This window comes from Sceloporus undulatus, chromosome 1 (assembly GCF_019175285.1).
Source record: "Sceloporus undulatus isolate JIND9_A2432 ecotype Alabama chromosome 1, SceUnd_v1.1, whole genome shotgun sequence".
NCBI lineage: Eukaryota > Metazoa > Chordata > Lepidosauria > Squamata > Phrynosomatidae > Sceloporus > Sceloporus undulatus.
The window spans coordinates 324,227,251-324,241,128 of record NC_056522.1 but is presented as its reverse complement, the minus strand read 5'-3'; the positions used below and the strand labels follow the sequence as shown (position 1 = coordinate 324,241,128).

General features: G+C 38.0%; 1 protein-coding gene across 1 annotated transcript in view; it reads left to right on the top strand.

Annotated features, from left to right (window-relative positions):
* Positions 1 to 13,878, top strand: part of RYR3 (ryanodine receptor 3) — a 423,771-nt gene that overhangs the window by 114,171 nt on the left and 295,722 nt on the right. The window contains 8 exon segments of the mRNA XM_042477733.1: positions 328 to 421; positions 1,733 to 1,807; positions 2,264 to 2,420; positions 6,116 to 6,280; positions 9,305 to 9,426; positions 9,817 to 9,985; positions 11,545 to 11,680; positions 13,241 to 13,336. Of these exon segments, the coding sequence (XP_042333667.1) occupies positions 328 to 421; positions 1,733 to 1,807; positions 2,264 to 2,420; positions 6,116 to 6,280; positions 9,305 to 9,426; positions 9,817 to 9,985; positions 11,545 to 11,680; positions 13,241 to 13,336 (1,014 nt within the window).

Here is a 13,878-nt window from a genome sequence, read left to right as displayed (position 1 = left end):
TTACAAAATGAGCACAATTAAGATTAATTGCAATAAATCAGATTATAACAAAGAAAAAAAACAGAAGCAAAACCTTCTGACGGCAGGCAGCACTTGAACTTTGGGCCATTCTCTTAAATGATGATTTATGGCATGGTGATGATTGTTTATGCTGGTTCAGCATAAATGACTGTTTATGATGACATCTTGCTTACATCATTATTGTATGCTTATAGCCAGGGGGAGGTTTGAGCTACTAGTTATATATTTAGATAAACACAGCAGCTTTCCCAGATAATTATTTGTTTAAAAAATTCAAAATTAACGGGGATAAAACTTCTTTTCCAGGATATCTACTTGGTGGTCATGTATTACGTTTATTTCATGGCCATGACGAGTGTTTGACAATTCCATCGACAGAACACAATGATTCACCACATAAGTAAGTTATGATACGTTGTATAGTTTGTTCCCATTTTTAATTATGCAGTTATGCAATGGAATTCCTTCATTTAAAGACGTGGAGAGAAACTGCATGCAGTAACACTTCAGGATGCTAAACTTTTTGCACTGCACAGAAACAGAAACAGTGGTTTATGCTCTCATCATAATTGCTCTGCAGTTCAAGATGGATGTGAAAGAAAAGAAATTTGTCACTGACATATGTAGAGCCCACATAAATCATAGTGCAATACAGCTGCCCAAGAATAACTTACATTAAGGAATATGAAAATGTCTCAGATATTTTCTCAGACAAGTAAACTTTTATTTACTCAATAGTAAATTTTATAGCTTTTTCTAGGAGTCTTTGGGAGTTATTAAGGCTGATGTATCTATGGTCCGGTACAGACAGGCCCTTTGTAGCACGCCGATGATGTGCTAGGGTTGCTCAGGGGTGGGGCATGCACACGCCCTGCAACCCTAGCATGTCATGGGCGTGCTGCAGCTGCGTGGCACCATCCAGATGGGCATGCAGCGATGATGTGTAAGCAGCACAGCATCCAAATGGGGCTGCGCCGCTGGCACATCATCGCACCGTAGCTGGTGCTTTGGCTTGGCGCTAGTATGCTGCCAAAAAGGAGCTCCTTTCTTGCTGCACAGCAGCGTCATGCAATTTGGTTGTTGTGGCACTGTTGCGAAGCAAAGAGAGGCATCTCTCCGGCACTCTTTTTGGCACTCTGACCTGTGCCTATACTAGGGTTGGTGAAGGATAATTGAGCAACTATCAAGATCCACATGTCAATAGAGTGCCCTGTTGCTTGAAAATTTTAATAGACATTAACAGTTTAGAGGTAACTGAATAAAATGTAGAAGTTCTGCTGTTCTCTGCTTGCTGCACATAGGATTTACCCCCACTAACTGTACATTTTAGTGTATAATCTTAGGCAGTATGTATGTTTAGGATGTATAGTGCTGTGTATTATTATGATACTACTTTTTTGGCCCCTGCATCACACTGTTGACTTATGTTTACTTTGTGATTTACAAAGACCCCTAGATCCTTTTCACATGTACTGCTTGGTGTATGTCCAGGTACATGTACTGCTAGGTGTCACCCATCCTGGTCTTTTTGCTCTTTTACAGGAAGCTATTTTATGATTTTTTATTTTCTGGCCAAGATATAGCACTTTTTTCTTGTTGAAATTCATTCACTGTAATGTTACACACTGATTTTGCTGGAGTCAGAGTTCTGATTTACATAGCAGTGAAACTATTTATAAAATATTATTTTTATTCATAAAAATATTTACAGGAGGCTATTTTATGAATCAGGAGGAGCAGGTGTCCGTGCCAGATCACTGTGGAGAGTAGAACCACTTCGAATAAGGTATTTTGAGCTTTGTTTTTGGAACCGAACATTTGCTGTTAGTTCCGAGTTTTTGGAACAGAAGGCTAAACACTTTCTTTCCATTCAGGAAGAAAAATATTTAATAATAAATAAAATAAGTAACACTACAAGGCTAAAAGGAGATAAATATTCAGATGATCCAAGAAGGAATAGAGTGGGAGAGTACTGATTGTAACAAAAATGGAGGAAGAAGCTCTTCAGGCATATAAAAAAACATGTATTTTTCAATTAACATGTAATTGTACAAAGGCATTGTCGAAATTGGTTGTTGAAGACTCAGCCTGATGAGTTCAACATTTTTCCCCCTCATTTTATTTACTTAGTTCTCTTTTATAGCAATCAGTAGATCCTAAAGGTGATTAATTTTGATCATAGTATAAATGTTTTCAGTTTGCCTATATGAACCAAATTCTTAACATTTCCAATCAATTTAAGCTGGAGTGGAAGTAACATACGTTGGGGACAGCCGTTTCGTCTTCGACACATTACAACAGGACAATTTTTGGCTCTGACCGAAGAACTGGGTCTTGTCTTGTTAGACAGAGAAAAAGCTGACACAAAATCAACTTCATTTTGTTTTAGAGCATCAAAGGTAAGTTATTTTTGTACATCAAATCTGAACAAAAATATGAAAATACCGTGTGTAAATATACTTTTATCAAATAGGTACTTCATAAAGAAATAAATTCCAGTTGTCAAAATTCTCAGGGGTGAGATGATGCTAGGAAACAGAATGTGTGTCCAAGGAGAGTATTCAGTATTTCTCATCTGCTTTCTCTTTTTACTATTTAAAATTTGATCCCCGTACTTCTACTACAGTATGGTAGTAGCTGATGAACATTTGGAGAGAGATATTCTGCCACACTGGATTTGCCCAGTGTGGATTTGTTCTCAGTCGTTCAGTTTTTCAAAACTTGTTTCCTTGCAAAAAAAATAGTGACCTAAATGCAATTGTTAGTCTTAATTAGAGTAACCTGCTAAATCAATGAAGCGTACAAAAGTGTTGCCTGTCCATTCATTCAGTAGTTCTACGCTATCTGGGATTAACAGTTTGATTTTGGCCATCAGTGATAAAAGCTGACAAAAAAAACTGAACTGCAAAATATTACTAATAGGCTTCCATAGTTCTTATTGTTAACTGCCATCATTTCAGGTTTGAGTTATGGCAACCGTATGAATGAGAAACCCCCCCAAACACTATGGAGTTTATTACACGGGGGAAAAAGTGTCATGCTCCTTTTTTTTTTTTTCTGTTATCATTGTGATGACCACACGACGTCAGGATGATCGCATTGCCCACAAGTTATCAAAGTGTTATGTTCCCGTCACATTGTATTAACAATTTAAATCATTAATAACATCTCAAAAGTGCAATCTAAATGTTATTGACACAGGTGTGTACTTACAAAGCACTTCAATTTCACAATTGCGCATTTCTGCAAGTGTGGTTTCATTCCCAGCTTGCTATTCAGCAAGATTACTTCCTGAACCGCCAGAATATTTCTTCTGCACCTGTGCAGAGACTACAAAAATGGGACCAAAACTCTTCAGGTATGTACACTAAAAGCACTATTCTTCTGTAATTAAAGTGGAACTGCATCATTTTTGGTTTAAGTGTGATCATCTCCCATTATTGTTTCATTGCTATTGCCCAATTGTGCAAACCCGCAATGGTAAGAGAAAAAAATTGGGAGCATGACGCTTTCTCCCCTGTGTGATAAACTCCTATGTTATTAACAACCCTGCTACAGTCTTGCAAACTTGGAGGCTGTGACTTTCTTGACTGACTCTGTCCAATTATAATGTCATCTTCTTCTTTTCATATTGGATAGTTCTAGACATTCATAACACATTGTACATAACTACTAATGGCCATGTACAAGGAAATGCACATCTATCTGGTTAGTTCACTTGCCCTGTCACGTAGACGTATATCCTTACGTCTCAGCTTCGGTACTAATTATGCATACTGATGTTTCTTCTCTTTGTTTTTCTGTTTTCTGGATAGAAGTGACATGGCATTTGTGATAAATAATCATAGCTTTTCTATTTTACACCCTTACACCCGTTCAGCTTAAAAGTTACATATATTATAAAAGCACACTTTCCATCTATTCAGCTGTCTGATTCTGTTAAGAACTTTCTTCCATCATGACCTCTGCTTTTTAAAAGGGATTTAAAATGTGTTTGCTGAACTGCAGTGAAAAACTGATATATTGGCATTCTATGCTGAATACATGGGTTATTCTTTTACTAGTTAATTTTGCTTTATTTGAGACAGACATTTTAAATCTGTGCGTATGTACAGGGATGCTTTGATTGAGAGTTCCTGCATGGCAGGGGGTTGGACTGGATGGCCCTTGTGGTCTCTTCCAACTCTATGATTCTATGATTCTATGATATGTTTCTTTTCATTGTTAACTTTCATTACAAATACATTTAATTTTACAGTGCATTCTCCATCAGCTTGATATGATTTAATTTCCGTGTGGTCTTGACATCCCCAAAGAGGAAACTAAAACTCAATTTCATTTTGTTTAATTTGACAATGTATCTATTTAGACTTAAATTGACAGTGAATTGTGACAGCTATAATCCACTGAAGTAAAAAAGAGAAATTAACATAATTGAGGTGACATTTATTAAATTTACTTCTTTTGTATTATGTTTTATTTTAAAGATAATTTAATCCCCCTTTTTTTTCCTTAACCACAACTTTAGGTGCTATCCAACAAAGTAGGCATGGGTTTGTTTTTCAGTCATAGGAAGTGCTTGTGTCCCTTAATTTAAGCAGGGCTTACATATGATGCTTTGTTTTCATGGTCTTTGTGATTCACACATATGGGTTGTTCTGCACTTGTGCAGAGTTGGCGTATTCGACCCTTCTAATGACCTTAGGTATCTTTGACCCCCACAAGTTCAGTTGTAAAGGCTGAATTATGATTTTCAGGACTTTCAGCCAAATAAAACTCTTCTGTCAATAAAGATCTGACTCAGAAGAATTAGATTATGAATCACTGCTATCTCCATATTCTTTTCAACTACTCTTTTCCCCCCACCCGCACCATGCATCAAAACCGTATGCCACTGAGGATATATAGTCCTATGCAGACCAGGTACTTTGAGTGGCAAGATCTCTAGAATTAGACATTTAAACCCTAATCCCATGGACTTGGTTGACAGAAGAGTACAAGTCTAAACTTTCAACCACAATATGTATTCTCTGGTTGATTTTGCTGGGAAATTATGGAAAATGTCACTTCCCATTGCATTGATCCCTTGAAACACTAAAACTTTCTACATGTTCTTGGAGGAGTGTTGTGCTTGTTCAGTTGTCCAACCAAAAATTCTATCACTATGGAAGCCCCATAGAAAAAGAAAAAGAAAACTTTTGCTGAACCAAGGAGGAGGAAGCTGGATTCCATAGACCAAAAGAGCAACTGTACAGCAGTATTCTTGCAATGAATAGCAAATAATCATGTCTATTTGTGGACCTTCTAGCAAGTGGCAAGTGGTTCTGTGAGAATGTTAGCAAGTTTCTTCTATACTCTGGGATGCAGTACATCTGGTCCTTCAGATCTGAACTCATTTGGATTAAGTAGGAAATTTCTAACTACCGGTATCTCCTTATCAATCTTGATTTGCAATCCATATTCCTTGCCAAGGTGTCCGCATAGAAGCATACAGTCCATCAGGTAGAAAACCTGAAGCAAAATAGATATTGAGCAGCTCTTCCTTTCTGTTGTGATCTGTCAATAGAGCACCCCACCCAGACATGTATATTGGAGTAGGGCAGAGTTCCCACTGAAAACACTTACAGTAGCTCAGCTCTAGAAGTTTCTCACCAGCTCTGTGAAGACCCAGAATAATCCCTATGTGTGAATTTACAGACCATAAATACAGGCAAGCAATCTATCCTTTTTCTCTGGATGTACATTGTAGGACAAAGAGACACGAAGTTCTATTAAAGAACCTTTGCTTTAAAAATCAAATCATGTATTCACAAAACAAAAAAATATACCTGTCCACACTGGTAAACTTTGCTGCTAGTATTAATGGGTTTTTTAAAAATCCAACTTGTTGCAGAAGCAATCAGCATGGGACTGGCAGAGGGTACATCTTCCTGGGCAGTTCCCTATCAGATTTCTATATGTCTTGAAAACCTTGTTTGCACCTTTTACCTCCTTGGTGCATTTCCTACTTGATTTAGAATTATTTTAACAAAAATCACAACCCAACTTAATTCCACTAATATTATTCTACATTTTCTTTTTCTGTGACATAAAGGAAAAACTGGAGTCTACTCACAAACGTGATATCGAGGGCATGGGAGTTCCTGAAATAAAGTATGGTGATTCTGTTTGTTTTGTACAGCATGTGGCCAGTAGCTTGTGGCTGACTTACAAAGCACAGGATGCTAAAACAACACGTTTAGGACCAGTGAAAAGAAAGGTAAACAAACAAAATATTTAAATGTCTTGTTTTCTAAGGGACATCCAAACTGGATATGTAAATGTTTAATGATGTCATTATCTGTGAAATTAGTTTTGAGAGAATATTTCCCTTTAAGATGCACTGAATGGGTTCACTACCTTTACTTTGATACAGTGTTCCAGTTGTGAATAGCCTCTGTCCATAGATGCACAAAAGGCTATACCACTAGATGCCCAGCTGAGAGATACTCTGTTGAATAGCAGGATGCTCCATGCCACTGTTATATGCAGAGGCATTCACACATGGACTTTGGGGAGGTGGCCTCTAATTTGCTTTATTATTTATGCAGTGTTTTTTCATTATGTTTTCTGGAAGTTAATTGAGATGAAGGCAAGATTAATTCCTTTAATTTCAGTTGATTTTATAAGTATGCCTCTGTGTATCACTTTTCACCCCTTGGCTTCTTTTTGTTGGAACTTTTTGCAAATGTTTAAGAAATTGCATGTGCACAGTTGAGCCTTGTTAAATATTCTGCAAACAGAAGTTCCATCTCCTTCAGCAATGTAAGTCACTTTTTCAATTGTATATTTGGAATTCTCACTCTTTTTTTTAACCAGGGGTATTATATCCTTCAAGTAGTGTCAGAAAGAGGTGGGCAAAACCCCTTTATTTTCACTACTGAGATGTAACCCAATTACCAAAACAATGGAGCAGTATAACATTCTATATTTGTTTGAATGTGTTTCATGTGAAAGGGAGTTTAAATAAAGATAATAATCATGATGGTGATGATGATAATGTATTTCTTTTTTAAATGGCTATTAAAAAAATTGGTGAAGAACACATGAATTCAATCCAGAGTATGGATTGTTTGTATAAAATGGGGATGGAAAGAATATTCAAAGAGTCAAAACACCACCAACAACAAAAGAGGCTTCTTAAATGTCAGGTGACCATGATATGCAGAATACTTCTGAAGCCCCTGTTTCATTCCCCCCCCCCAGTCTTTCGATAGATTTGAAGATTATTCCCTCTGAGACCAGATACATTTCCCCCACTGACTCCCACATCATTGCCAGTAGTGGGCAGCAGGATAGTGGGGGGGGGGGGGGATTGAGGTTGGAGGATCATCACTAAATGTATTCTGGTAACCAGTGTATGATGATGACATCATCCTCCAGGACTGCTGGAGCTACTCTGGGAGGTTCAGGAGAATGAAAAGAACACAGAGTTTAGGGGGAAAAAAGCTAAAAAAAACTGTGATTTTATTGGAACCATGTATTAAAAACTGAACAAGGGCTAAAGCCAGCTGTGAGGCTTATTCTAGCCTATAAGCCACCCTCTGAAAGTTGTTGAACAGAACTGGGCTTGGAAACTGCAATTCCCAGAATAATGCAGAACTATAACAATTCCTCTGCGTCTCACACCATGTATGGAAACAAATAAATACAATATTGATATAGTTTACAGAGTGCAGAAACAGAGGCTTGTACAGTACAAAGGGATGTGCAGTATGCCCAAAACAGATAAAAGTGTTAAAAGTTTCAAAAAAAGACCAAATGCATTTCGACAATTGTCTTCATCAGTGGTCCAAAGAATTAAGCCACCTTGTCAGGTAGAGCATGTGGAAACCAGCTGTCCTTTTGGTAAGTGGAAGGTCAACTAAGACCTTGAGTCGTGCCTGAGGTGTTTATCAGACGAGCTCTTAAAGAGGTACTATTCCAGTGTGACTCCTCTAGCTGCCTCCTGTTGCATGCTGGGATTGGCAGTTTTAAGGAGGGGTATTTAGAATTCCCAGGCAGAGAAGTTCAGCTCCTTAAAACTGCCAATCCCAGCATGCAACAGGAGGCTGCTAGAGGAGTCACACTGGAATAGTAGCTCTTTAAGAGCATAGTGTGATAAACATCTAAGGCTGGGGTGTGCCACAAATACTTGTCAGCTCTCAGGAGAATACCTACAGAATAGCCAAATTTGTGTTGTTTTTGTGTTATAATTTAGATAATATAGTCTTACTGAACATTTCAGAATTTGTAGTTGTTATTTGCAAGAAATTGAAAAATCAGATTGCATTCAAATATCATTTTCTTTATGTTCTTAAAAGAGGGGGAGGACATTCATGTGTGCATGTGATCCTGCTGTGTAGCCAGATTTGTTAGCATGGGGTTCACATTTTCATATCTAGCATCAGGCATGTTTTAAGAAGTCACAGTGACTTTTGAAACACTAAGAAATTTCAAATGGGAATGGCACATTGGCTAAAAGACATGTGGACAATCTAGATAACACTAAATATAGTCTAAATCATCCTCTCCCAGCCATTTCACATATCCTCTTGCAGTAGGGACTGAGAGAGTCCCATCACAAGAGCAGCTTAAAACCATACCTTCTTCTTATCCCAGGCTGTGTCCTGATTCAACTTTCCTATCTAACCATCCAAGAGCTGTCTCAGATCCTATCAATGTTTTGTTACTCCAAATTTAAATTCATCAGTCATTTTGGAATCCTATTGTTCTTTCCATGAGAAGATCATCAGATCTTTGTTATTCTTAAAGATTGCACTAAGTAAACAAAACTCTTTTATTCATTCAAACTTCAGTCTCTCAGTAGTTAGTACTGGTATACATAGAAAGGTCCCTGAAGTTACCCAACCTCATACAGGGCTCCTTTTGAGCTAATAATCCTCCCTCTGATACCAAGGAGATACCATCATTGTAGGTGGGGCCCTCAGGTCCCCCCACCTTCTTGGGTAACAGCTTAATAGAAGATTGTGTTCTATCAAACCAGTTTGCTGTGATGTTAAAACAAGGAATAATTTCTGATTTCCAGACTTGATTGTCAGGATCACTCAGGCAACAAATACAAATTTGACTATTCTGGACAGTTGTTACTGTTTTGCATTTTAAAAACTAGATTAGCAAAACTCTTATCACACCTCTATCATATAAAAGTAACATCAATATAAAATTCCTGTGGCAAGGTGTTTAACACTACTGACAAGAATGGGAAAATATTTCTACATTATTTTTTGTCCATTATTTGTAGGTTATATTACATCAGGAAGGACACATGGATGATGGTCTCACATTGCAAAGATGTCAACATGAGGAATCTCAGGCTGCTAGAATCATTCTGAATACAACAAGATTATTTAGTCAATTTATAAGGTATAGTAAACACTCTAACTTTATGGCATTTGGTTTATTTGATTCTGATATATGGAGATTTCCAATTTGATCTTAATCATGTTAACTTGGAAAGAAATTCTGTTAATTTACAGTGTATGAAGATGTCTGTTTATCTCTTAATTTGTCCTCAACCCTCCTTTTCAGTTTTTCCCCATCTTATTTGTTTTTGTTTCCCAACATGTCAGTGTAATTCTTCCTACAGTAAGTCAACTTAATAAATCTATCCATATGCCCTACTCAACAGTGTATTAAAATTTAAAAGATAACACTAAATATTCTACAGCTAAGAAGATATCTGTTTTAAGCTGAATCATTTTTAAGTTGTACTGACTATTTTTTAAAACAAATTGTCTTTCAATAAATATCTAGTGGAAATAACAGAGCTTCATCTTCCATCACTCTGCCCATTGAAGAGGTACTTCAGACTCTGCAAGACTTGATTACATACTTTCTGCCTCCAGAAGAGGAACTAGAACACGAGGATAAACAAAATAAACTTCGTTCACTTAAGAACAGACAAAATCTATTCAAGGAAGAGGTTAGGAAGGCTTATTTGTGCTTTTATTTGTTCCCTTCCCTTATCTGATAGATCACATGAGCCTCTCAAGTTCAAATTGAGCCATCTTGCTCTGCATGTTTAGACCACTGATTCTCTAAGTCTGTGTATCTGAATCAAAATTGTTGTATATTACTGTGACAGCTAGCATAGTGTAGTGGTTTGAACATTGGATTATGACTGTGGAAACCAGGGTACGAATCCCTGCTTGGCCATGGATATCCATTGGGTGACCTTGCTTAAGTCACATTCTATCAGTCTTAGAAAAAGGCAAAGACAAAACCCACTCAGAACAAATCTTGCCAAGAAAGCCCTGTGATAGGTTCACCTCAAGATCCCTGTCAGTCAGAACCAACTTGAAGGCACACAGCAGCATATATCACTGTATGTATAGCGTTACAGAAGGGCAAATGCGACATGGCTTCTGAGCAATGGCGTTGCTCCCTTTGGTGCATCCAGGGCTGCCTTGCTTGCCTGCCCCCCCCCACAGCCAGCCACACACTGCCTGGCTAAATCACTATGGGGCGGGGGGGGGGGGTTCCATTGCCTCCAGTGACCCCATACAGTTTCCAGCACAACTTCTGTACCAGCCTCTGAACGAAATGATCAGATCTTCCAGGAACTTTTTCTTAAAATCAGCTAGGAGCAGCCATGATCTGGATTAGTGCTGTAGCATTAGAGCTGGAATTGGTGTCACGCTATATCTTTCCAGAAGATCCACAAGATACAAAGTCAAGCCAATGAAATAAAAGAACAATTTATTGATTATTGAAGGAGCCAACAGATATTCTATAGCAGTGAACAGGATTTATGTGGCCTCAGCTAGTAGTGAGCTAGCACGCCCTAAAACTGTTGGTAGACCAGCTCTCCCAGTCTGAATTCACCCAACCTACCCCAGGGCTACAAAGCTTCCTTAACTTGGTGCTTGCCTTATCCTCCCTTCTGGGGAAGATTAAAGAATCATGACCTAAATCCAACAATCAATTCTACTAGAGGAGAGAGATCCACTGAGTGAGCCAGCATGGTGCAGTGGTTTGAGTGCTGGACTATGACTCTAGAGGCCAGGGTTTGATTCCCAGCTTGGCTATGAAACCCAGTAGATGACCATGGGTAAATCACACACTCTCAGCCTCAGAGGAAGGCAATGGCAAATTTCCACTGAGCAAATCTTGGCAAGAAAACCACATGATAGTGTTGCCTTAGGTGTGCCATAAGTCGGAAATAACTTGAAGGCACACAACAACAAAGACCCACTGAATCTAATGTAGACTTAAGCAAGTTCTAATTGGTTTGGTGATTCTATTCCAGTTGGGATTAATACTTGAATTGAGGCTCGTGTTCTGCACATATTACACCCCAATGCCAGACAGTAGTCAAATAGATTATTTTCCGAAGGAAGCATATTATATACAGCATTTTAAAGCTAAAATGTTTCATTTAAAGTGCATTTAAAATAATAATTTTGGTTAAATGTTTAACACTGTGAATGAACAAATATATGGACATTAAGGATATTTTTGTTTACTTATGACCTTTTACAGGGGATGCTGGCCCTGGTTTTGAACTGCATTGATCGGTTAAATGTCTACTATAGTACAGCACATTTTACAGGAGTTGGTAGAGAAGAAAATGGTACAGCATGGAAAGAAATTCTGAATCTGCTGTATAAGTTGCTAGGTGAGTTGTACAGCTACATCCTATAAGGTTAAATCAGGGTAGGATGGTAATTTCTCTGCTTAATAAATAATTTACTCCAGCAAATGAATGAAACTTTAATTGAAACATATTTTCCCAATTCATTTCAATTTTTTATATAGGCAGTGTACAAGGTACTGTATTATGTATCAGTTGGATAAACATTCATTCAGCCCAATATGTAAAGCTTGCTTTATTTATTTACTGTGATGCAGAAGCAATAAAATGAAACAATAATATGCACAGCATACAAATAATCATATAAATAGATGGAAATGGGTGAATGGAGAACTGACTTCTCTTTCTTGAATTGTATAGATTGGTCTGTTCCAAATTCCATCCAGAAACAGTCCACTTACTTTCTACATTCCAATTATTCTAATACAGAATTATTATATAATGCAGTTTTGAGGCTAGGGTAAAATCACTTGACTATGATTAATTTTTATGAAACTGATATTGGCCCATGAGGGCCAATATTTCCTTTTAAGATTAAGAAATTCTTCATGTTTGTATTCAGGATAGAGAATGAACGGAGACAAAAACAGTGAAGACTCTTGTACACAGAGTAGAAAGATGCAAGACCATAATGGAGGCACTTTATGCCCTATTTCTAAATATTATTTTATCATTGACAGCACTGTCACTGTCCACTCATTAAAATTCTATATCAACAAACATAGTGCTGCTCAAAGTGGTGGTATGGATTGGTGCCAATCCCTGAGCCACTGACTGCATGTTTCTAGGGGAAAAAGAAACAATTTTAGCCAATGGAAACCAAATGGTATTGGTTCCTGGCAAACTGTGGGTGTATGGGTGTGGGTGAGTAATTGCAAGTCGTCTACATCAAATAACTTGCAACTAAGCACTGACTTAGGAGGAATTTCCTGACAGCAAGAGCTGTTAGACAGTGGAACACACTCCCTCAGAGTGTTGTGGAGTCTCCTTCTTTGGAGGCTTTGATTGTGAGTTGTGGCAGAGGATTGGACTGGATGACCCTTGTTGTCTCTTCCAACTCTACAATTTGATGATTGTATGATTCTAAGATATGGAAATGATGGCTTAATGTTATTAAATGATTAGTCTGTGCAAGTATCTTTTGGGTCCCACTGGAACTGTGATAATCAGTTATCAATGATACAGTATTACATAGACTCATACCAATTTTGTTATTCAGTTGAATCATGTCAAGTATAAATGGTAAGGTAGTGAATACAGCATGTATTTACTAGAGACGAAACCGAATGCATCTGAGAAAGTATAGTCGCCCCTTTGTTTCCATGGGGGATCCAGTTGCTGATATTCAAGCCCCATTGGCGCACGCCCCATTTTGTCCCCCTCCATTTGCCGCCTGCGAACAGATGAGGGCAGCAGATTTCAAGTCCATGAAAATGGAGGGGTCTACAAAAGCTCATGCTGCCAATGTCTTTCTTTCAGTTAGTCTCACAGGTGCTACAAGATCTCTCTACGTACTTTTATTTTGACATTATACTAAAATGTCTCTAGTTTGTATTAAGCAATTATCTCAAATCTTTTTTTCAGCTGCTCTCATCCGTGGTAACAGAAATAATTGTGCTCAATTTTCTAATAATCTTGATTGGCTAATTAGTAAATTGGACAGACTAGAATCTTCTTCAGGTGAGATGATTTTTATTTGATATAAATTTGATTAATTGAAATAAGGCTGTTAGTTTTGTTGGCTCAAAGAACAACAATCTCCTCCTCCTCCTCCTCCTCCTCCTCTTTTTCTTCTTCCTGGCCTTGGATACTTCAGTGAGAATCCTGGAACATTTCATGCATTTTTTTTGAAATCCATCATTCCTGATCAAGTGTTGCTATGTTTTCAAATAGTAAATAATTTCTTACTGCTTGGGTGTAACTGAGGCCCGATACAGATGGGTACTTTGTGGCATGGCAATACAAAGGTTAGGGACTGCACACCAACTACATGGTCCCTAACCCTAGTATGGAGTGGTGGTATACTAATACAGTGGTACCCCGGGATACGAATTACCCAGCTTACGAATTTTTCGGGATACGAAAAAATCCCATAGGGATTTATTGTTTCGGCTTACGAAGGTTTTTTCGGGTTACGAAAAAACCTCGGCGCTATTTTCAATGGAGCCGCGGCGGAGCCGCGGCTTTTTTTTCCATTAGCGCCTATGGCAATTCGGGTTACG